The sequence below is a fragment of the Aythya marila genome, assembly GCF_965140915.1.
Source record: "Aythya marila genome assembly, chromosome: Z".
NCBI classification, from domain to species: Eukaryota; Metazoa; Chordata; class Aves; order Anseriformes; family Anatidae; genus Aythya; species Aythya marila.
Genome location: NC_139080.1, coordinates 31,778,910 through 31,805,210, shown reverse-complemented (window position 1 = coordinate 31,805,210; position 26,301 = coordinate 31,778,910). Strand labels below are relative to the sequence as shown.

Here is a 26,301-nt window from a genome sequence, read left to right as displayed (position 1 = left end):
GAGGAAATGGAAAAGTGAAGAGAGTTCTTATTTTAAGAATTGTTACTTTATTTAGATGAACTTTTTACTTTGAAGATAGCTTTTTATTATGAAGATACCTTTATATATATACTTAATATGTGATTGCTAATTACATTTAGTCACTGAAAGGAATTGTGCCAGTTTTCACAGATAAAGTATAGACCTACATACCATCTGATTATCAATCTCAAATCTGGCACTGTTTTCAGCAGCAGGGGTCCTGGCTGAAATTATTATTATTATTTTTAACGGAAAGCTGAAGCAGAATTGTATGGACAAACTTGATAGTACCTTCCTGTCTTTGGTTGTTTCTCTCTAGTGCTATCAGTCCATCACCTGCATGACTCTACTAACAGTATATTTTCAACTCACTTGAAAGAAAGAAGGATCCACTATGCTATCTTTCTTCAAGTGGTTCTGTTTACTTGACCTAAAATACCATAAGTTGGCTATGGAGGAATAGGAAGCTGCACAGAAGACATTCTCCTGAAAGCCTTATTAGTGTGTTTATCAGGCTAGCTAAAGCCATGACACTCAGGACCAGAAAAGAAAGAAACTACTAAACTTTGGCTTGCATGATCATGTTGAAAGCAGAGACAATGAGTACAGTATTCCTAAGTGCCTGTATGTGTGCATTTACAGTGAGTGAATGGACTTTGTGTTTTAATTAACAAAAAACTACTACTTTTTCTTGTCACCTTTTCTTTGTCGGATTTTGTGATACATCCCTTATTCTCCAGACAACTTGTAGATGATAAATGTAGATATTTACATATCATTGTCATGAGATATATAAAATTCTTTTTTTTTTTCTTTTGCCTAGGCAGATAGGTTTTTGTTGTTGTTGTTTGTTTTGTATTTGTTTTGTTTTGTTTTTCCTATTACATTTAATTGGAAAAACCTATCACATTTAATTTAGTGGGAGTGTTTGGAATGTGAGAAAATCACCTCCAGTGCCCTGTTAAAAAACAGTTATGTAAAACAAGCAAGCACCTTTTTGGTCACCTTCTTTTTCCCTTCTCTGTCCTCTCATTAATTATTACTTTTGTTTTCTCTTCAATTCCTCCCCCACCAAAGGGAGCAGGTTCAGATACAGATCTTAGCACCCACCACGTTTTTGCTGTTCAGTTTAATACATGTCAACATGTTTACGTGCCAATAAAATTATAAGATTTCATCTTTAAGGGAGCTGCCTTTGGAGATACAGTAGGTCTCCCTTGTAACTTGTGCAGTCTAACAGAAGCAAAATCAAAATTGTGTCTTCCTTGGAAGTGTATTTCATACATCTCCATCTTTGTGATAGCATAGGAATCATTATGTAGCAGTTGGTTCTGATACGCTTGCACAGACACAAATTGAGTCCGACAGGACTGATGTCTCATGGACTTTGCTGTCATTTGAAACACTGGCATGAGGATGGTAGCAATGAAAGAGTGGGAGATGGTGCCTTCAGCACTTTGCCTACAAAGATTTCTTAGGTTTATATTTTTTGATAGCTGTAGATGATTCAAGAGAGAATATAACAAAAAAGATTCCTAGCAGCCGTAGATTTCTAACAGCTGCTCACTTCTTTTCTTCCTTCTTGCGTGGATTCTTTCAGCATTGCACTGTACTATGAAATGGGCTCTTTATACCACCCACAAATCTGTAAGATCTATCTAGTGGAATGGTAATTAGTATATTTTTTTTTCCTCCCTTTTGTTTTTTATCTTCCATGCTTGGAAACCACTCATGCACAGTAATGAAAAAGATATGCACTCCTTACTGTCCTTAAGCTGAACTTCACACTTGCCAAAGTTTGTGTGTTGCAGGCCCTTAGAAAAGTACAATTAAATTTCAGTGTATTTTAGTGGCAATGTCAGGCTATTTGGGGATATCACGAGTATTCCCTGTGAGAAGGCAAAGTACTTCTCTGTTCTTTAATTTCTATCATAGCTCAGAGTGATGAATTTGTGCAGGAGTGGGACACTACTTTTTGACATCCAGTACTTGAGCTCTAGTGCTCCCAGTGTATGATATTCAACTGACATTATAACATCATAATAAATGAGGTGGAGTGATTTGGAATCTAAACCCTTTATTCAATATTCAATGCTGGATTTATTTATTTATTTATTTATTTATTTCAGTACTAGGCATAGTGCTCTGATCATTAGAGGAAATCACAACAAGAGTTTCAACCTCTGAAAGTTGTTGAACTATGCAATATGCTAGTATTTTATGTCTAGCTTTAAGAACACCTCATGAAGCAGATTTAGCTATATTATTCCTAGCAGATGTCAGGGCATCAGCTCCCAGTATGCCGTTATTCTGTTTAGTGAATCCACTTTGAATCTCTTCTTGCAACACGAGTATTCCAGTGTTGTATTATACTTCATTAAGAATGACAGTTCCTGTGATTCAAAAGCTGCTGTTAAATAAAAGATGATCCAGAATGTGACAGATGCGTGATTATGGTAGAAGAGGTACACTGAGAAAAAGTTGGAGCAGTATTAACATGTACTGTATATTGCATCTTCTAGTAAATACCAGTAAGGTGCAATGAGTCATTTCTGTTCTTTTGTCCATGCACTTTTGTCTTTTAAAACTGTTTTGCCTCAAATTGTGATTGTTTAGAAAAATCAGACAATCTCTGCCCTGTATCTGCTAACCGTATTTCTCTCCTTCTTTCTCTTATCTGTTCCACAGGCTCTGAAAATATTTCATCTGAAATTTCAGACTGGACAGACTCGCAGTGGCTTCTAAGCCAGTGAGATCAAGGCTGCCAAAGCATGCTGGTGCCAAGCTGTCGGATGATGCACATAGTCAGGCCAGTGGTGGTGCTCCTGTGCTTGCTACTCTATGCTGATGCTGAAAGTAAGCTTATTATTCATTTGTGCTGAGGTCTTGGCCATGATTAACAGCTTTATTTGTAGCTGATGGTTACTAATGGCCTCAGAATTACTCCTTTTGAGTAATTCTTAAAATACTGTGAGGTTATCTCTAGATCACAGGCAGTATTTGAAAAGAATTACTTATTCCACTTTTTCACCACGCATCCTCTTAATGCCTCTTTTCTTGATCAACTAATGGTTTCTGCTCATATGATGAAGACCATTGCAATAAAGTTATTTAGTGAAAACAAAAACCAACCTTGCTTGCCAAGGTTAAATCCCTTAGAGACGACTGTCATTCTTTATTTATTTCTTAAGTTTGGTAAAAAAGAAAAAAAAAAAAAACATACAACAGCAAAAACCCACTCCTCTCCCTCCGTCCCAAATTAATATCCAGTCCAATTAAAATTCTAGGCTGTTGTAACTGTCATGACAGCTGTTCTAATGTATTATTTCCGACAGCTGTTGTGGCGTACAGTATCCAAAGAAATCATGCAGAACTGACAACTTGGTGTCTGGCCTAAACTTGTGACAATTCACTGAGGAAAGACACCCGTGTGCACTTGTACTTGGGGGGAAACTGTTGGATTTTGGTCAATTACCTATTAATGAGAAGATAATATCTTTTTTACAATTAAGATATCATTAGGATTAACTTGTTTACATGTGTTCTGTCTCCCACCTGTCCTATGGCTTCTTGCAGAAGTGCAAATGAGAAAAGCCATTTGCTTTCCACCTGTTGACCTGCAGATTTACTACAGGTGACTGATACATCCATTTGATTCAGGAATATTTTCTTATTTTATCTTCCTGACTCTATACAGATACACCACCAATCAATAACTTTGTTCCAGCTCTGACTTCTGAAGACTTCTATGTTTTTCCATATATTTGCATAAAACAAAGAAGCAGTTGAATTAAATAGGAACACAAAAAAATAAAACCAATGTCAGTAACATTGAATAAGTCTTTCTCAGTAAAGGCATGTTGAAGGTTCCTTGTCACTCCACTTATCACCTGCACTCCAGGTATGCTAAGTTACAACAATAGAAGAGAATAAATCTTTCCACTTCTACTACACGCTTTGTGTGTAGTAAGACTTTTTTCTTTTAACTGTAGCAATATGAAAGTGAAGTAAATGAAAAAAAAAAACAACAACAACAACAACAACAACAACAAAAAAAAAAAAAAAAAAAAAACCAAAAAATACGGACAGACATACATGTCTGTAGAATACTGACACTTGAGATTCTTTGGTCTCTTTCCAGGTAGATAATAACCAGCTGGAATGATTGTGTGTAAGGTGAAGCCAAGGACATTTTAACACTATAGCCAGAAAATAATTAATTGGGAAATGGGCCCATATGATGAGTGTTTCTGCAGTGATAGTATACTACCTATTTTTAAAGTAAATTCTGTGCTTAGGAAACATACATTTTATAATCTGATATATCTTTTCTGCTTCAGGTAATGGAATATCCAACCTCCTATGGGCCAATAGTGAATGATTTCTGGTTTTGGTAATCCCTGTCAGGTATTAATTTGCAAGAAGATAGTTAAACCACTCCTTTGTTAGCCCTGCACTTGTAAGAGAAGTGTATTGTTTTTGTTTACAATTAGCAGAAGGGTTCCCTCTTTCATCTCTCTTCTCTGTGGGGAATGAGCATAGTTTTTTTTGAAGGGTAGCATAGGATTTACTTTTAAAAAGGCTGCCCCCAAAACCACTGACTACATAATTTAAGTGAATTTTCAGACTAGCTTTTCCAAAACTCCATTATGAATCTCACTTATTTTAAATAAAGTGAAACAGAAGTCATCTGCTAACCTGAGAGAAGTCAGGAGGGCTTCTTGCTGTAACTAGAGTTGATGGAGTCTCACATACAGAATAAAGGTTGTAAAATGCATAAAGATAATCTTTTTTGTGGGAGTTATTCTCAGTGAAATCAATCTGGACAAAATGATGTAGATACTAAGAAAGTGTAAAAATGATGCATCAGTAAATATTAGTAATATTAACAGTGGATGACTAGCATTTTCAGAGACAGACTGAACTTCTCCTGACTGAAGAACAATGCAAAGATCTCTTCAAGATAAAATATTATATTCCTTGATTTTTTCTACTACTTTTAGACACCAGTTTAGGCAGTGCTGTGTGATCCTTAATGTTGGTAGATAATAGGAGTGCTGTTAATGTAAAAGGAAGCATCCCACCCTGGTGTACTAACTGATGATCTTTCACAAATGTACAAATCAGCCGAGTTTTGGGATGGAACTCACATAAACTAACAGTAGAGGATTAGTGATCTACGATTTTGTATAGATGTCTTTGAATTTAGTTCACACTACTAGACAGTTCCAGGAATAGAGGGTATACAAACACAGATTCATTGTTATTCTTAGAGAGATTTATAAAGTCTCAATATAGTCTCTGCTTATTATTTAGTATTTATTGCATCTTCTTGTTATTAGCAAACAGAAAGAAAATTACAATTGAAAATATTTATAAATAAAAAAATAGATAACTAAGAAAAGGTAGAGAAATACTCCTAGAGTTTTGGAATTAAAGTATAATGTAATAATTTCATCAGGCATTCTTTTCATGAAAAGAAAGAGAAGTTATTTAAGACAATCTCAATTTTGCCATGTACTTTTGGTCAGAATCTCTATTAAGATGTTCTGAAATAGAGAATAAGCAGCAGTTATTGCTAAGAAATGATTGATTAAGTATCTCTTTGCTTGAGAAGGGACAGTATAACTTTTTAAGGATAGCAGTGCAATTTCTAGCTTGATCATTTAAAAATGCTGTTGACTTTGAATTTTGAAAGGTACATTTCTATTGGCCTTACCTCTTCTCCTGTTAAGAGTTCTTGACTTGGTAGTGGTACTTTGAAAGTGTACAAGGAACCATAGAAAGTGACTGTACTCTTACATGTACTTGGTGAATATGAAATGGTCACTTAAATAGTCAGGCTTTTATGTAATTTGCCTATTTCTTAATTAATGGGAAAATGCTTCTCTTCTGTCATTACCTTTATTTTCTGCTTAAAATAATAAAATGTGTGATGGGTGTGGAAATTGCCCACAATTTTTATAAGTGAAAATATACCTTCTTTGCAATAACAACTTTACAGTTAAAACTGCTTTTTTTTTTTTTTTTTTCAGTTTAAGACATCCTTTCCTGCATTCCTTTCCTTTGCAAGAAATTGTAGGACTTTAAAAGGAGGCAGCTTAATAATGAAAGGAACAGCTAATGCAAGACTTTGTTCACTTATATTGTCTTGGCTTAAATTTCAAATTAAAGTTTGTGATGCATTTAATGCTAACTAAAGAGGTTTGTGATTGATAAATATCAATGTCGTATATCCTATATTTTAGTTAGGTTGACCGTTTCATTCATTCCCTTGACAGTCTGAAAAAAATAGTGCCAAATACCATACAGCTTAATCCTCTATTAACATACTAGTCTAAAGAAAGAGACTATGATTGTCAAGCAATTTGTATGTACAGGCTTTGAAGCTGCACGAATGTTTATATAAGTACATACAAATGTACATTAAATAGTATACATTATATGGTGTATGTTAAATGGTGTGCCATACATGTATTTATAGGTCTCTATATAGCACCGCATTAACTGTGTGAGTTGTAAATTAATGTCTGTCCATCTTACCAATGTAAAAAGAGCTCATGGAGAGTCACAGTAATATTTCACTCTCACATGCTGCACTTAGTTTATTTGGGAGATATGCTGAGTTTCCACAAGCCAGTTATTTTGTGGGATGGGTAAGATGGAGCACAGGATCAGTGTCAACATGTTTAGGAAAAGATGTGTTTATCATGCATGATTTGCTCTTCTGCTGGATTTCCTGAGGACTTTAAGGAGGGTTCCTGCCATGATGGAGGTGGTCTGCCCTCCACACTTGCAAGTACTGCTCCTGTTTTCATAGCTCTTTGGGTAAGGGTCCCAAGCACTACATTTTCCCAGGTTTGTTCTTGAACTTCTTCACAAATAGTTGGAAGAACTACTTTACTCCCTTTCTCCCTTTTAGTGGAGGGAAGACAGAGCAGGTGAGATGAAGGGGACAAAGTTTCTATCACCATGGAAAGGACAGGCCTACCTTTTTTTTTTTTTTAATTTTTTACTTTTTTTTTTTTTCCAATTTTTCTGTTGCTGGCACCAAGGTACTACAGAATAAAAAAATAGGTCCTGACATTCCACTTCATTTTTTTCTTTATTCATTCTATAATTGGGAGTAGATAAAGAACTCATACTCTTCCTATGTTGCTGTGAAATCACTAGTGAGTGAAATTCAACGGCAAGCCCAATTAGGGCTTTTGAAGAGCTTTCCAACAGGATTATTTGGTATTTTTTTTCTGTTTATATACTATCCTCACAGCTGAGTGAGGGAGTGAGACTTGTTTGTTTCTTTCCATCATTGCGAAAGACCTGAAACTCTGAAATGAATTGATATTAGCTGATGAATTCTCATATGGAAACCTCTCAGAGGAATACAGGATGGAAATGCCAGCATGTCCTTCCGCAGTGGGCTGGATGAGGGCAGCATATCCTGTATGTATGAAACCAAGATATTCTGACTGTTAAAACAGAATTGAAGCTTACACCTGACTAAGCAAAGTAAGCAAAACTGAAAAGTTACAAAATCATTTTGCTCTTTTACCGGTATTTTTAGCAAAAAGAAGTACTTGTAAGAGTAAGAAGTGAATAATCTCAAGGAATATGGTTTCTTTGAATTTATTTATGTTTTGTATTTGTAGCTTCTGTGCTTGCTGTGAGAGGAGGTTACAGAATTTGCTGAAGAAAATAAGCGTTTGTTTAGCCTTCTGTTCATAGAAGAACAGCCTGGTAGTTCACAGTGTTTGTCATTGGATGCCTTGTACTCAATGGTGCAGATGGCAGCTGAGTTGAGGCAATACTTATCTACATCCACTGAGAAATTAGTAATATCACACCATTTGTCATAAGAAGAATAATGCTTTTCTCATGTTTTCTAAATTAACCAGCAGAGTGGTTACTACCTAGAAGCTTTTTGCAGGATTATCCATTTGATAACAAGAAGCATATGTGTTTCAGAGACCACATACAACAGATTTCTTTTCAAACTATATGAATATAGAATATAGAATATGGTATGCTATCTCTTTCTGACCTCTGTAATGATGAAGTGTCACGTCACTGAGCTCAAAGAAAGATATTGCTTGTTAATTTCCTGGTCTTTCTTAGTTGCATAGTTTTTTGAAAGTCAATAGTTTCATTTTTATTGATAGATTCGAATACTTTCTATAGATATCGTGCATCCTACTTTTTACAAATTGCATCAGTTCTCACAGGACACATACTACTCCATCTCGCCATCCTCTCCACCCTGAGAAAGGCTTGGTTACTGACTCTTCTGAATTTCTTGCTGCATTACAGTCTTTTTTTTTTTTTTTTTTCTCCTTTGTTCTTGTTTGCATAGCTTCTTGTTCGACATTTTTGTTATACTGCTTCTTTTTAGATGCTGTTTTAGAAGAGAAGCCACTATTCTTTCTACATTCAGTAGAATTGGTTGCAACTGACAATACATTAATTGTATATTATTTCCATTCCCAATTGTTTAAACTTTGAATAATGCTTAGTTCACTCTTGGCTTCAGAGGAATGTATCATCATCATGCTGCCAGTTAGAAAACTCTTCAAGGTCTTTTGTAGACCAGGATAAGGAACAGCTGAAGCTTAGTGCTGATGAGACAGTAATAACTTTTAACAAATGTGGGGATTGAGACAAATTGCTACCTAAATAGGATCTTAAGAGAGCAGGTCAGTATTGGTGGAATCAAATATAAGGTGGTGCTGTTTAATTGCTTTTTTTTTTTTTTTTTCCTAAAGGTGGCAGTGAAATAGTAAAGTTACTTTTTGATTTTAAATTGGTATAAAAGAACTTTAAGCATGAAGTTGTGTTAAAGTTACCACTTTGGCGTTCACTGGTTGTATATAACAATGTAGTGTATAGGCTATGAAGGAAGTGAGCACAGAAATGTAATGCCATTTGAGTAAACAGTTCATGTTGCACAGTTGAACACAAAATATTGATACAAGACAACTCAAACTTGACATTACTTATTAGAGGTGAATGCAAATGTATGGCAAATGGTGATTTCAATTTACAAAAAGTTCTGGGGCAGGACTGTAAGCAGCAGATTGGTCATGGTGTTGCTGTGCATAGTAACTACTTACTTTCACTAGTTTCAATATGCATACCACATGCTCAAGTTTCAGTAAGTCTGTTGTTCAGGAGTACAGTTCAATAGAAGTTTAAAATTTCTTCTATTTGGGTATAAATTATCCAACTAAATGTGTGTTTAAATCTTACCTGATCAGAGTTTTTGTTCTGGTGTGTGCTTCAATCTTTAAATTACTGTGTATTTTTCAAGCTCTCTATGCTTCCCAGCCTCAGTAGCAGCACATGGGTGGACAGGAGGCTCCATTATTGGTGACTGTTTTTTGACACATGCAAATGTGAAGAAAGAGGAAGAAACAACAAGGAAAAGTGATGCTAACTATATTTCGGTAGTAAGCATTAAATATATATGTGTATTTCCAAGAGAGTCCCACCTAGGTCATTTTTTTTTCCAATCCAATAATTTCATGTATGCTTTAGAAAAAATATATAAAACAATTACTGAGATCTGCAGATGATATCAGGATTGGAGAGGGATATAATTGATCTCTTGTTCTAGTGAAACAACATACATTTCAGCAGCAAACAAATGCAAGGTCAAACAGCTAAGAATGAAAAATACAGCCCCAAAGTGTTTTGTTGTTTTTGTTGTTTTGTTTGTTTGTTTTTGTGAAAAGGACCTTGTGTTACAATGTGGTGGAAGGGTCTAACACTGTCCTTTGATACATAAGCAAAGATAGAAGGAATGCGAGTAGCAAGGCAACCTAACCCTGTGTGTATAGACCTAATGTAGTTAAGAACACAGTGCAAGCGTAGACCTGGTTTCTCATTAGAAATGTTTGTTGAAAGGACAGGGAAGAAAAGAATATAGATTTAGAGCTTGCAAAATACTTTTTCATCCTTGGTAACAAATTAAGTTTGTTTATAAAGATTACTGAAAGCTCATGTCAGCTGGAGTGTACATATTTTCATGTAGAGAAGATAGCAATTACTAGAGCCAATGTTGCATAATAAGTTTGAGGAGCATTTAGCAGTAATCTATTAGATAATTCTGGACAATTACAATAAAACTATTGGAACACAGTACTCAAATGAAAGTTTTCTACTGTATATCTGAATGTACTCAGATTAGATTCATATTTTTAAACACCAAACAGAAGATACTACTCAGTATGAGTGACAAGGAGAATCCATTTGACATTTTTATTATTATAGAAGATGGAATTAGTTCTAAATCAGTGAGTAATTCTATCTGAGGCAAGAGAGGAAAGGATGTAGTTTAAGTTTTAGAGCACACTCATCTTGGGTATGGTAATACAATCTGATCAACATATATCAAAGAGTATTGAGTTAGGTTATGTGCAAAAAATAATGTAAAGAATCAAGGCTGGAGTTCTTGGAGATCAGAGTTCAAGTGTTTGGATAACACTCCCAGACAAATGGTTTGATTTTTGGGTGGTCCTGCGTGGAGCCAAGAGATGGGCTCAATGAGTTTTATTTCAATATTTACAATGGTCTGCTATGGGCTTAGTTAGAGAGGAAGTTGGCAGATGCGAATGCTGGGCTGCTTTCTATCATCTATTTCTACTTCTTTACCGAAAGGGTTGTTAGACATTGGAATGGGCTGCCCAGGGAAGTGGTTGAGTCACCATGCCTGGAGGTCTTTAAATTAAATACGTTTAGATGTAGAGCTTAGTGATATGGTTTAATGGAGGACTTGTTAGTGTTAGGTCAGAGGTTGGACTCAATGATCTAGAGGTCTTTTCCAACCTAGAAATTCTGTGATTCTGTGATTCTGTGATCCTTGTGGGTACCTTCCAGCTCAGGATATTGTATGGTTCCTTATTCTATGATTCCATGATGGAACATGAGAAGAGACTGATAATATTTTGCAGGGTGTCTTCTGTTGCTCTACAGTTCACAGGCCAAGTAACATTGATGGAAATCTTAAATCACAATTTTTTTATTCTTTTTTAAATTCTTCATCTTCAGATGTACTTTCCATGTGAAAGAGTGTAACATGTCCATTGACCTTTTTCAGTATATGTGGTCTGATGAAAATGACTTAAAGTTTGTAACATCTATAGATGTTTACATTATGCTGAAAGGAACAGAGGTAAATTGCAAGTAAGAAAAAATCTTTCAGTGTCTTAGGAAGATAGCGTTGTATCTACTCTGTTAAATACAGATTTTTAAATCAAGAGGATCAGGACTTTCTTAAAAATGGAATGTAGTTTCCTTTTAGATCAAACTTTCCATAAGGAAATAATTCAGATTCCTGTACAATAATTCATTAGTACACTAATTAGAGATCAATTTGATATTAAAGACTTCTATTAAGATGTTAAGTACCAGATGAAAAGAAATGTAATTATACTATCCCTTTTACAAACATCAATATCCATTTTACAAGCATCAATAAATGCTTTTAGTCAATGGCTACTTAAAAAACAAGCTGCTTGAAAGAAATGCCTTCTTATGATTTACTGCTGTCATAAATGTTTATTATTTGGTGATCAACTCTTTATATTATACTGCATTCAAACATTTATGAACTGAAGATTTATGAAGATTTTCATCAATTTTCTTATGTTAGGAAATGCAGCAATCTATACAATTTTACTAATAGAGATCTACACACAAATTCTGTTGCAATTGCACAAATGCAATTGGTCTTATCATGAGGATATGCTGGCTTCTAGTGTCTGAAGTTTTGTTGAGACTCAAAACTCTCACTATAGTAAATTATTTTAGAATTTATATCAAAAATAGTTGCTGTTGAAAACTTTACTGGAACTATTATTCATAAATTTTTACAAATATCTTCAGTCAAGATAGAAAGATAAACTGGAACTGTTTTTTGAATTCTATTTCTACTCTTGCTATTTTCTTAACCATACACCATTCTCTTAGATTTATGACTTGCATTCTACATAGCAGCTCATTTTTGTTTTTTATTCATGAATTATGGACTGCTAAAAATAGCACAGTGAAATGGAGTGCTTTGGAGACATGTAAGTATAATAGTGTGGATAACACGATGTAGTGGGTTTACATGGCAAGGTTTTGGTAGCAGGGGCCATAGGGGTGGTTTCTGTGAGAAAAATCTAGAAGCTGCCCCATGTTTGGGAAGGGCCCCATTGTTTTCCAGAGCTGAGCCAATAAGCAATGTTGTTTTGCGCCTCTGTGAGAGCATATTTAAGACAGGGAAAAAAACGCTGCACCTCACAGCAACTGGGAGAGTCAAGGGAGTGAGAAACAGCCTTGCAGGTGCCAAGGTCAGTGTAGAAGGAGGGGGAGAGGTGCTCCAGGTGCCGGAGCAGAAGTCCCCTGCGGCCTGTGGTGAGGACCATGGTGAAGCAGGATGTCCCCCTGCAGCCCATGGAGTACCACGGTGGAGCAGGGTTCCACGCTGCAGCCCGTGGAGGAGACCACGGTGGAGCAGGTGGCCCTGCACTGATGGAGGCTGCCGCCTGTGGAAGACCCCTGCTGGAGCAGATTCCGGGCCGGCCCTGTAGCCCGTGGAGAGGAGACCACGCAGGAGCAGGTGACCTGGCAGGAGCTGCTGCCCATGGGGGAGCCAGGTTGGAGCAGTTTTCTCCTGAGGGATGGACCCCGTGGTACGGACCCATATCTGGAGCAGTTCTGGAAGAGCTGCTGCCTGTGGGAAGCCCACGCCGGATCCGTTCATCAAGGACTGCATCCTGTGGGTGGGACCCCACAGCACAGGGGACAAGAGTGACCGAGAAGGAGCGGCAGAGAAGAAGTGCTGTAGACTGACCATAACCCCCATTCCCCTGTTCCCCTGCACCGCTCGAGGGGAGGAGGTGGAAGAGGGTGGATGGGGGGGGGAAGGTGCTTTTGGTTTCTTTCCTTTGTTTCTCACTGCTCTAGCTTGTTAGTAATGAGCAATAAATCTTACCATCTTCTTATGCTGAGTCTGTTTTGCCCGTTACAATAATTATTGCGTGATTTTGTCGTCCTTATCTCAACCCTTGAGCCCTTTTCACATATTTTCTCCCCATTCCTCTTTGAGGAGGGGGAGTGAGAGAGCGACTGTGGTGGAGCTCGGCTGCCCACTCGAGCGGAACCACGACACACGAATATGTTAAAGACAGCTTTTAGATTTACACAAAAAGTGTGGGGTTTTCCCCTGGCAGAAATGCTTTTGAAACATTTTTGTGGCTATGTATTGTTTGGCAGTAGCTTAGCACACAGCAGGAGCTCATTTTGTATCTTGAGAAAATCAGCCAAGTATCAGTGACACTTCATGACTGATCTCAATTTAGATAGCTCATAGGTAGTCAAATGACAACTACACTTTGAATAAACGTGATCCTATAATCTTTTTGGAAATTTTTGCATGGAGGATTGGAAAAAAATGGGTTTTCAATAGGCAATATGTCTTGATTCGTTTACCTTTTCAGTAGCCAGAAATAGCTACCTTCTGTCTGGAATGCAGCAGACCTTCTTTTCCCATCAGGTGTGTAGACCCTGTACAGGTTCATCTCTAATATTTGCTCTTGATTAATTGAGATTTCATATATAGTTTTGTTAATAAATTCTCTTTTGTTCTCTTTTGTTGAACAGAGATAGCAAGTATTCAGCATCTTGTAGGGGTTTTGTTTATTTTGGTTTATTTACCTTTGAGTGCTTGCTTTGGTGTCATATTCTTACTTGCAAAATACACTGTAACCTTGGGGAAACATGCAGTAGTCTCGGAGCCTGAAGATCAAAAGTTTAGATCTCTTTGATGTTAATAAATCTGTCATGTCTTTCCATTTTACCAAGAAAGCATTTTGAAGGATCAATGAGAAGTGGTCTGCAGTAGAAGGACCGAATTTGAACCTCTCGGTCTTAGATTTTGTGTCAAATCTCTGGCCCAACTTCCTCATAGCCATAAAAACATTTTCCTAATTACATATTATTATTTAATTATTAGGTGTTTTAATGTTTGCTTTTTAGGTGGTTAACAGTGTGAAACTGCAACCTCAAATCATCAGAACTGTTCTGTTTGAGCTATAGATATTTTAGAGCAGGCAGAACTGCTATCTCTTGATTATAGATCAGCCTCAGAAATTGTGTTTGTTAAGCATCTGATTGAACAAAGAGAAGGCGTATGCTGAGACTTCTAGATTCAAAAGAAGAGGTTTTCTTATATTATTCTTGTCTTATTCTTACAAATGTCACCCCTGTACCCTATCTAAACTGAAGTTTCTGAGGTAAGTTAATAATTATGACTCTGGTTCTTCTGGCCAGTGTATTTGGACATCACAAGTAACTGCTAATAACTTGCAGTCTTTGAATTGAGAAAAAAATGATTAAGGTAGGTAGGCAAGTACTCCCTCCTGTTTAGGAGAATATTGCTAGGAAAATGCAGGGCAGGTAATACACAGTTTCAAGGCAAGCTGGTGTCTTTGACTGTACAGCGGTAGCACAGGCTACAGATCTCAACAGTATCAAAAAAAAAAGAGATCATTTTAGAAGTCTACAGCAATTTGTATCCAAGAAATAGTTCAGGATAAATCAATCAATCAATCAATCAATCAATCTGGTATTTCATACCATATGCTGAGTCAATTATACTAGAGTGCTATGAGTTTAAAGTTCTAGGAAAGATCTTAAGTTCCAGTTTGAAATGATTTCGGTGATGTTCACTACAACACTACTTTTATTATTATTATTATTTATTTTTAAATATAAATAAATCATGCTATTGCTTTACTCTGGAGAGGAAATTCTGTTCCTTTAATTCTATCTCTTTAGATTGCATGTGTTGTCCAGGAAAGATGATTAACCTGGTAATGATTTAATTATTTAAAAAACAGAATCACAAGTACCACTTAACTACAAACAATATTTTACGATAATTTAAATCTCACCATTATAGTGTTTACCTCTAAATGTTTCTAATATAAGTGGAAAAAAGTGTGCAAAACTTCTCTAATAATTAGCATTTCCATTTTCTGCCAAAACACCCTGGATTACACAAAGACAACAGAGTCTATGGTATAAAATTACTTCTATATTTACATTTTTATCAGTCTTTTGAGCAATTTCTGCAATTTTTTGGTGCTCCAGTCTTTTATTTTTATTTTTTATTTTTTTTGGTCATAATCTGAGTATTCAGCTTCAAGTTAGAAGGGAGAAAGTTCGTGTGGCCAAAGCACACCTAGAGTTGAAGCTGGCTGTGTCTGTGAGAGAAAATAAAAAGGGTTTTTTTAGATATGTGAATGGAAAAAGGAGAACTAAAGAATACATAGGGCCGCTCCTTGATAGGGAAGGTCTCCTCACAGACAATGACATAGGCAAAGCAGAGACACTTAACGCCTTCTTTGCCTCTGTCTTCAATGCCGATGATGGGCTTCGGAACCCAGGGTGCCCTGAGCTGGAGGACCGGGATGGTGGGGATGACAAACTCCCAACCGACCCTGAACGTGTGCGGGATTTGCTACTCCACCTGGATCCCTACAAGTCCATGAGTCCAGATGGGATTCATCCCCGGGTGCTGAAAGAGCTGGCGGACATCATCGCAGAACCTCTCTCAATTATTTTTCAATGATCCTGGGAATTTGGAGAGGTCCCGGTAGACTGGAAGCTGGCAAATGTTGTGCCGATTTTCAAGAAGGGTCAGAAAGAAGACCCTAGCAATTACAGGCCTGTCAGTCTCACGTCAGTGCCTGGTAAAATCATGGAGAAGATGGTTCTCGAACTTATTGAGGCGCACCTGGGGGACAAAGCAGTCATTGGTCCCAGCCAGCATGGGTTTGTGAAGGGTAGGTCCTGCCTAACTAACCTGATTTCCTTTTATGATAAGATCACCCCTATGGTGGACCAAGGGAAACCAGCTGATGTGATTTTTTTGGACTTCAGCAAGGCTTTTGACACGGTTTCCCATAGGATCCTAATGGACAAAATGTCTACCATACAGCTAAATAAAAACATCATACGATGGGTGAGCAATTGGCTAACGGGCAGGGCCCAAAGGGTTATGGTAAATGGGGCTGCGTCAGGCTGGCGGGCGGTCACCAGTGGGGTCCCTCAAGGCTCCATTTTAGGGCTGGTACTTTTCAATATTTTTATTAACAATCTGGATGTAGGAATAGAAGGTATTTTGAGCAAGTTTGCTGATGACACCAAACTTGGAGGAGTTGTGGACTCGAATGAGGGTGGAAAGGCCTTGCAGAGGGATCTGGATAGGTTGGAGAGCTGGGCGATCACCAACCGCATGAAGTTCAATAAGAGCAAGTGCCGGGTCCTGCACCTGGGACGGGGAAACCCTGGCTGCACGTACAGACTGGGCGATGAGACGCTGGAGAGCAGCCTAGAAGAGAGGGATCTAGGGGTCGTGGTAGACAGCAAGTTGAATATGAGCCAGCAGTGTGCCCTGGCAGCCAGGAGGGCCAACCGTGTCCTGGGGTGCATCAAGCACGGCATCGCTAGTAGGTCAAGGGAGATGATTGTCCCGCTCTACTCTGCGCTGGTGCGGCCTCACCTCCAGTACTGTGTGCAGTTCTGGGCACCACAGTATAAAAAGGACACGAAACTGTTGGAAAGTGTCCAGAGGAGGGCTACGAAGATGGTGAAAGGCCTTGAGGGGAAGACGTACGAGGAACGGCTGAGGTCACTGGGCCTGTTCAGCCTGGAGAAGAGGAGGCTGAGGGGAGACCTCATCACAGTCTACAACTTCCTCGTAAGGGGGTGTCGAGAGGCAGGAGACCTTTTCTCCATTAACACCAGTGACAGGACCCGCGGGAACGGGGTTAAGCTGAGGCAGGGGAAATTTAGGCTTGACATCAGGAGAGGGTTCTTCACAGAGAGGGTGGTTGCACACTGGAACAGGCTCCCCAGGGAAGTGGTCACTGCACCGAGCCTGTCTGAATTTAAGAAGAGATTGGACTGTGCACTTAGTCACATGGTCTGAACTTTTGGGTAGACCTGTGCGGTATCAAGATGATCACTTGATGATCCTTAGGGGTCCCTTCCAACTCAGGATATTCTATGATTCTATGATTCTAAGTTCTGCCTATGCAGTACAAGTCCCTACCCCTCAACTATTAGGTTGTGATACCTTTTACTGTCCATGGCCGAGCTTCCCTCAGGCAAAGCTAGAGTGCTTTCTGACAGAAGATGGAAGCCGGCAGGGGATGTCTTCTGCTTGAGAAGGCGTGCTTTCTATTCTGTGGTGAGGATGTAAAAGAGGATGTGCTCTTATCTTTGCAGTAGAGCCTGGGAGGGGTGCTGCACTGCAACACCACCCAGTGACAGTCATGCCTGAGCTACACCACTCACTGGTTACTCCATGTTCTGTCACTCACTGCTTACTCCATGTTCTGTGGCATCAGAGAGTAACCCTGCCCTTCTGTTGTGCTGTGAATGTTCTGTGTTAGTTTACCCTGTTAGTTCATCAGTTCAGAACTATCTGCTTTTATTGTTTTGATTTCTTGGTATGCATCCTTTTTTCCCTTCAGCTGTCTTTTTCCCGTTGCAAGCAACTCTACTTCTCTCCCAACACTGAAAGAAAGCACCAGTTTTCATAAATGTATGTGGAATCTGGTACTGAATTGTCATCAATTATGCATCACAAAGCAGAAACAAAGTATGTTTGCCATGCGGAAATGATAGCCTGAAAAATTCATTAAAGAAATTTCATCTAAGTTGCATAAACTCGTAAGAGGTCAGCAAAGTAGCATTACAATATCAATCTTAAGCAGCAGCAACCTTGCATGCTTATTATTCAAATGAATTCTTGCACTTTTTTTTTTTTTTAACATTTAAAATGTGTTTTTATTTGAGCAGACTAGTATCAAAAATGACATAGCTGCTTTTGGTGGTATTTGTACTATATGATCAGACTAGCAGTCAACAAGACAAGACTTATTTTCTGCTGATCTTTCACTACTTTCAGTGAAGAAAGGGTGAATTCTCACTGAAGACATGAAGAGAAGCCGAACTCTATTTTTTCTCTTGTGTGAAGACCAGATAGACCTTTTCAAAGGGGAGTTCAATTGTGCACAAGTTCTCCATTTCAAGAATCGTACTACTACTGATTTCCAAAGATTTTGAAAGAAAAACATGATTGTTTTTGCGCCTAGCATGTTTTGCTAAAACATAACATACATTTTTTCTATCTCTGCATACTTTTTTTTTTTTTTTTTTTTTTTTTAATGCAACCCTTCCGCTTTATTGGTTGTGTTCCATTTTTTCTAGGACTGAAGTATCGGAGACTTCTTACTCAGAACACTGCAGGAAGGGTATAGTTCTCAAGGTCCTGTGCTAAAAATAGAAAGTTTGAATGAACTTAATTGATTGTAGGCTTGCTGTTGTTCATTATCTAAATTAGTCTAAGCAATTAAATCATTAATTGATTAGAGCTGATCCCTTGCTAACAACCAGTAAAGCTTAGTGTTTTTCTGCTAGATCCCCTAAGACCTGCCATTTCAGCTCTTCACGCAACTCTTCATTTGTGGTATTTGTGCTGTCAGAAGGCATGAAGTCAGTCCACAGCGCTGTAGCCCTCTAACATATAAAGAACTGAGAGAAGGCTAACCTAACCCACTGGTTGAATTTTAAGACAAACTGCTTCTTGACAATTGCATTGGTTAAAAAAAATAATAAACAATACCAAGATAAAGGTAGCTAATTAATGCTGGACAATGAACCATATAACTGGGAACACATTGTAGCAACCTGATTTATTTATTTATTTATTTAAGCAAATAACGTTAGAATCAAATCGAATAGAATCAAATAGAATAGAATAGAATAGTTCAGTTAGAAGCAACCTTCAAAGATCATCTAGCCAAACTGCCTCACCGCTACAGGGCTAACCAAAAGTTAAAGCATATTCGTGAGTGCATTATCCTCTTAAACACTGACAAGCATGGGATATTGACCACCTCACTAAGAAGCCTGTCGCAATGTTTGACCACGCTTATAGTAAAGAACTTCTTCCAAATGCACAGTCTGAACCTTCTGTTTAGCAGTTTTGTGCCATTCCTGTCTGTCCTGTCTTAGCTTACCATTGTTCATAGTTTTGTGTTAACATTCTTTTTTTGGATGTGTGCTTCACTACATGTGTTTTGCACAGAATGATTAATATTTTGCTCAAGTAATACTAGGTTAAACATTCACCTGCCCATATTCATGATTGTAATGTTGAATCTGCATGCCAAATTCAGTGACTGAAAAATTGTTTCTAGTAATTTTGATCAGATAATACTGTATAAGCTAGTACAGATCAAACTACTAATCAGCTCACACTAATCAACTAGAATTGTTTCAAAATATTGATCTTATAAAAACTAGATCTTTGACAGTGGCTGATTTCCCTAGCTTATATGAGAACGTTGGCAATTTTGTTCCAAGCTAGAGATCCTGAAAAGTAAAAAAAGTAAAGCAGTTCATAAGTAGGAAACTTCTTGCTTAAATTACAACACCCAGTTTATTGATCTATTTATGAATATTCACAATTACTTATTTTTCACCTTGCATGGTGTCGTGGTTCCGCTCGAGTGGGCAGCCGAGCTCCACCACAGCCGCTCTCTCACTCCCCCTCCTCAAAGAGGAATGGGGAGAAAATATGTGAAAAGGGCTCAAGGGTTGAGATAAGGATGAGAAAATCACGCAATAATTACTGTAACGGGCAAAACAGACTCAGCATAAGGAGATAGTAAGATTTATTGCCTATTACTAACAAGCGAGAGAAGTGAGAAAACAAAGAAAAAAAGCAAACCAAAAGCACCTTCCCCCCCATCCACCCTCTTCCACCTCCTCCCCCTGAGCGGCGCAGGGGAACAGGGGAATGGGGGTTATGGTCAGTCTACAGCACTTCTTCTCTGCCGCTCCTTCTCGGTCACTCTCATCCCCTGTGCTGTGGGGTCCCACCCACGGGATGCAGTCCTTGATGAACGGATCCGGCGTGGGCTTCCCACAGGCAGCAGTTCTTCCAGAACTGCTCCAGATATGGGTCCGTACCACGGGGTCCATCCCTCAGGAGAAAACTGCTCCAACCTGGCTCCCCTACGGGCAGCAGCTCCTGCCGGGTCACCTGCTCCTGCGTGGGCTCCTCTCCACAGGCTACAGGTCCGGCCCGGAATCTGCTCCGGCAGGGGTCTTCCACAGGCAGCAGCCTCCGTCGGTGCAGGGCCACCTGCTCCACCGTGGTCTCCTCCACGGGCTGCAGCATGGAACCCTGCTCCACCGTGGCACTCCATGGGCTGCAGGGGGACATCCTGCTTCACCATGGTCCTCACCACAGGCCGCAGGGGACTTCTGCTCCGGCGCCTGGAGCACCTCTCCCCCTCCTTCTACACTGACCTTGGCACCTGCAAGGCTGTTTCTCACTCCCGGCTGCTGTGTGGCGCAGCGTTTTTTCCCTGTCTTAAATATGCTCTCACAGAGGCGCAAACAACATTGCTTATTGGCTCAGCTCTGGAAAACAATGGGGCCCTTCCCAAACATGGGGCAGCTTCTAGATCTTTCTCACAGAAACCACCCCTATGGCCCCTGCTACCAAAACCTTGCCACATAAACCCACTACACATGGCTGATCACATTGGATATACTTCAGATCAGCATTCTTACTTGGGTTAATTAGGGAGGTAAAATGGAAAATGGAGAGAATCTTACACTTCTTACCTTAAATGAAATATTTTGTCAAAGTAGCACAAAGTAGTTGTGCTATTCACAGGGACCTTGGCAGGCTGAAGAAATGGGCTGACAGGAAGTTCAAGAAAGGGAATTCACATAATCACAGAATGGTTGAAGTTGAAAGGGTCTTCTAGATATCATCTTTGGCAACCCCCCTGCAAAGCAGGGTAACCTAGAGCACATTGTGCAGGATTGCATTCCAGGCAGGTTTAGAGTATCTCCAGAGCAGGGAACTCCACAGCCTCTCTGGGCAACATGTTTCTGTGTGTGCTCTCTCATCCTCACAGTAAAGTGTTTCCTCAAATTCTTCCAGAATTTCCTGTGTTTCGGTTTGTGTCCATTGACTCTCATTCTCTCACTGGGAACAACTGAAAAGAGTCTGGTTCCATCCTCTTGACAACCTCCCTTCAGATATTTGTACACATTGATAAGATCTCCTCTCAGTCTTCCATTCTCCAAGCTAAACACACCCAGCTCTCTCAGCTTCTCCTCATATGACAGATGGTCCAGTCCCCTGATCATATTTGTAACACTCCTCCGGACTTGCTCCAGTAGTTCCATGTCCTTCTTGCACTGGGGAGCCCAGAACTAAACACAACAATCCCAAGGTGGTCTCAGCAGAGCTGAGTAGAGCAGGAAGATCACGTCCCTCAACATTCTGGCAACGCTCTTCTGAATGCAGTCCAGGGTACTGTTGTCCTTCTTCAAGGGCACATTGGTGGCTCATGCTGGTCCAGGTCCCTTTCTGCAGAGCTGCTTTCCATCAGGTCAGCCCCCAGTCTGTACTGGTGCATGGGGTTATTCCTTCCTAGGTGCAGGACCCTGCACTTGCCTTTATTGAACTTCATGAGGTTCCTATCAGCCCAACTCTGAAGCCCAAATGTCAGCCTGAATGTACTGACCCTTGGCTACAGGAAGCCTTGCACCTAGACAGGAACAAACTTGAGTATCTGGCATGCTGATGTCTCACCATCTGGAAAGCAGCTTCACAGAAATGGCCTGCATGTGGTGGTGGACAAAACATTGATCATAAAGCAGCAATGTGCACGTCGCACAGGCAACCAGCAACTTCCTGGCCTGAGATGGTCCTTCCCATCTGCTTAGTACTGGTGAGATGCATTTGGAGCGCTGGGGTCAGTGTTGAACAGGAGAGACATGGGCAAGTTAGAGCAAATCCAGTGAAGGGTCACAAAGATGGTGAAGGAAATGGAGCATTGTACATATGAAGAGAGATTGAGAGCTAGGAGTATTTGTGCCTGAGAGGAAGCTCAGGAAAATGTTGTCCATGCAGAAAAGGGAGACAGACTCTCTCTGGGGCATAAGGACAGCACGAGGGGAAATGTGCACAAAGTTTATTTAAACTTAAGGATCACTTTTTGTTGTTCTTAGGCAGTTTTTTTTTGTTTTTGTTTTTGTTTTTGTTTTTTAATTCAAGGGTGAGTGATCACTGGTACAGGTTGTCCTAGGGAGGTCTCCATCCCTGGAGATATTTAAAACTGAACAGAATGTGGTCACGGGCAGCCGTCTGTAGCTGACCCTGATCCAAGTGAGTTGCATTAGGCACTCTCGACATGTGACTGTCAGCCTTAGTGATTCTGGTTCTGTGGAAATTAATATGTAAATTTCAACTTGCCCTTAGTTCTTTTAATATTGTATTTCAGCTGTTGACCTGAAACTGTGGAAATAAAATATTATAAAGGCTACTAGTTTTATAGAAGTAGGTATAATAATGGGATATTGTATAATATGAAAAACTTTTCCAAGAAAAAAAAAAAAGTCTCTACTTCCTTATCACAGAGAGAAATGAGAGAAAAAAATGGAGTTTAACAATAGATTATACTTCTGTTGAATAAAAAATTAATATCACAATATTCACAATAGAAAGCAAATCCAAAACTCAAAACTTAAAAGTGTTAACACAACTATATGTAACCATGACAGAAAAACAAGTAGCAGAGACAGGTGGTATACAGAACTACAAATCTATGCTTTTCATTTTTTTTGTTTTTATTTTTTTCACTGTGTTCCAGTTTTGTCCCACTTACAATACAGCAAAGAACTGTTTGACTTGAGGTCTTCTCTTGCATGTATCATTGTCACTTCAAGTGCTGGGAAGATCTGTGACAACAAACAAACAAACAAAAAACAACTCTATATTTTAGCAGACTGAATGGTGTTTTTTTTTCTTTCATAAATATATCTTCAAGTGATCTGAATAGTAACTTGATATGTATGTGTATGAAATCCTGCACAAATGAAGTCAGTAGGAAAAATTCTAATCCAAATTACAAAGTCCAGGATTTATATCATCCTCTTTAATTATCCTCAGAAACACTCCATCAGAGTTCCAAATGTAGGATATAATTTATTGACACATAAAAACTAACTAGGCATCAGTTAAAAATAAGACTATTATGTATGGCCAGTATATTTCAATACAAAGTTTTGACCATGCTATCAGACCTGCATTTAACCAAAATTAACCATTTAAACTGTGCAAACTTTTCAAACCAGCTTCATTTTCAACCCTGAACTGTTTTTCATTAATACTTTCAGCATATATATATATTCAGTATATATTTTTTTACTTCTCCGATCTTATAATGAAGTTTTGGAGAAAAAATAAAGTAATATTTTTTAAAGATGCATGACAAAAAATAATGGTGTGCACCAACCTGCGGTAAAAGCTCCTTATAATGAGCTGAAGCAAAATCAGAAGGTTTTATTATTTATGTTTGTATATGTCATGATGAAGTTAAATTTCTATAATTATTAGTCAAAATATATATATATATATATTTAATCTGTTCATTGTTAGATTGAATTGCCAGTCTGTTTTCAAAAGTGAATGAGAAACTTGATGGTGACCAGAGGCATTATCCCTCTCACTAGTTAGAAATAATAAAAGCACATCACAGTACATCTAGGCCATTGGTGGCTGACCTCTAGTGTGCCGTGGTGCAATGTAGTTGATTAATTATATTTGTGAAGAAAGCTTACTTACATTGCAAGTAAGAAACTGAATATAAGTACTGAAAAAAATAAATGTTAAGACTTGATGATGGTGAATACAATTCACCATCCATTTTCTAAAATGGAAAAACACCTGCTTTTGATCCCCCGGGACTGACTATTTTATTGTGCCATAAGAAATTGGTGGGCTGATTACAACCAAATGCAAATAATGATTGCACTTTCATTTTGGAAGTGGAACTATTTCACAGGTGAAAATAATACTCTCCAATAAGAATTGAATAGTTCTCTTTATATTTAGTTATTCATCGATAAAATGTCACACACATAGATGAAAAAAATAAAAATGTAATTATCATGTGTGGACTAATTGAAATGAGATATGGGATAACAAAAGTTTTAAAAGCCTCAACTATTCCTGCTGCTGAAAATAGTAGGATAGAAAAAAGTAGTATCTGTGGAGTTCTCTATAAATACAAAATCATATTTGAATTGGAATTTAGGTTTAATATTGTGATGTATCCCAGTAATGAGCCATCAGTTTATGTTGCTCCCTCAGGCTTTTACTTAAAACAAAAGAAAAAAAGACAGATGCATTTTTCTGTTCATCTGACTTGTCTTAGTAACCGATAGATATCCAGAGTGCAAAAGAAAGGGTTTCTATAAAATTTTCTTAATTGCGAAAGAGAAAGAAGAATAAACTGCACTAGTAATCTAGATTTCAGTGAAGATTACTCCTAGCAAGTAAATTAAAGTCTTAAGATCAGATGCTGTGAAAAAGCTTCAGAAATACATAGTGATAACCAAAATGTCAAATAAAGTTAGAAATGCAAATTTTCTAAACCTATTTAAAAATATAATACATTTAATAAAAACAAATATTTGATATCCATAGCTTTTTTTTTTTTTCAACTGACATATTCATACTCTGAGGTGTGCATACAAGGGTTGTACATGTAAATTACAGTTGCCTGTTAAGAAAGGAGCCCAAATATGTATTAGATATAATGTTTAACACCCGTGTCTATACTAGAGATATACTAAAGTACTAAAGTCATATTTATTAGGCTAATATCTCTGCAATAGATTCATAATTTAAGAAACTTTTCATTATTATTATTACTATTCTAATGGATATGTATTTAATAAAGATTTTATTCTATAAATGCACATAGATTAAAAAGTTTGTACAATGAGTGCTTGCAAATCTTACAAATCTTACAAATATGTGCTGCCTCAATTCCTGCAATGCAATATGGTAACAGACAAATTTGAGTATGTGATAGTAATAGAAATGTCACCAAATTTCATGCAGGTTTGTTTTCCAATTTTTCTCATCGAATGAGTTAAAATGCTGACAGATCTTGTATTATTCTATTCTAGAAAAACTTTATTCAAAGAGCATTGGAGTTAATATTCAAAATATGTGAATTATTTCTCTTTCTCAAAGAAAACGTTTCTTATATTCCAATATAAAGACATTATCTTATCACAATAGTAGGTAGAATTCACTGAATGAAATATTTTCCATTGCAGTACATATACTTGTTACTCATGTGTGGCCTCCTGACTTCTGTTTCAGCTACTTTGTTCTTTATAAAAATAGGATTAAATGAATTATAAATGAGCCATTGTGATTGAAATCTCATCTGAATTTTGAAGATGTTTCAAGAAAAAAAAAAAAAAGTACTAAAATAGTGATTAAACTTGAAAAAATGTAATAATATTGCAGCTGCTTTCCTTTTAGTCACATCAAAGTATACATACATCTTACTACTTTCAGGTTTATTCAGAACTTTTGTATAGCTTCTGCCATTTCTCCATCTTTCTCTTGTTTTCCTTTTGTTGGGATTAGGTCAAAATGTATTACAAATAACCTCTTCCTCATGTAAGAGACATGTTTTAGTGCAGCTTTTCAGCATCTGTCTTCTAGGCACAGAGTGGTACTGTTAGGTTTCATAAAGGAAATAAAGGGTACTTTTACAGTTTATCTGAACTTAATTTTAATTTTTACACATTCATTCAATGACCAATTGTTTGGACATGAGATAATTACTATTCAAACTTACTGGAGGTAGGTATCTATTTCACAGGTATTTGGGAAAGTCTCAAATCACATAAGAACAAGGCAGAATAAATATTTTCAATTAATACTTAAGAAGCAAAGCAAAATGTTATATATATATACATATATATATATAATGTTATATATTATTTCTATGCTATTTATCATTAATCTCTTTTATTTTTAAAAGATACATTAATAATAAATACAAATAGTATTGCACCTAATGCAGTTGTGTAATAATAAAACTTCGTGCAATTTAAATTATACGAGATTCTTGAGAGGCATTATCTTTTATAGAATAAATATATTTTTATTTCAAGTCAGTTAATCTGATAGCAGGTCATACAAACACTCATAATAGTTCCTTTAATATGACTTTTCTTGATAACAAGAACAATACCTCTCACAGGCTGGAGCATAATACTTTGCACGTTCAGTCATTATTTCTATTTTCCCTCTATTTCTACTCCCCCCTGCCATTTAAACTCATGTAAGTGATTTTCTATTTCTGCCACGTTGAGAAGTAGTGGGTATGT

General features: G+C 37.8%; 1 protein-coding gene across 3 annotated transcripts in view; it reads left to right on the top strand.

Annotated features, from left to right (window-relative positions):
• PTPRD (protein tyrosine phosphatase receptor type D) overlaps window positions 1-26,301 on the top strand; it is a 397,803-nt gene that overhangs the window by 86,834 nt on the left and 284,668 nt on the right. For 2 of the 3 annotated variants that reach the window (XM_082783775.1, XM_082783774.1), the window contains exon 2: window positions 2,710-2,877. In XM_082783775.1, the coding sequence (XP_082639901.1) occupies window positions 2,793-2,877 (85 nt within the window). In that variant the 5' untranslated portion in view covers window positions 2,710-2,792. Of the gene's footprint in view, window positions 1-2,709; window positions 2,878-26,301 lie in introns of those variants that run through there. The other variant, XM_082783776.1, reaches the window with a different exon arrangement.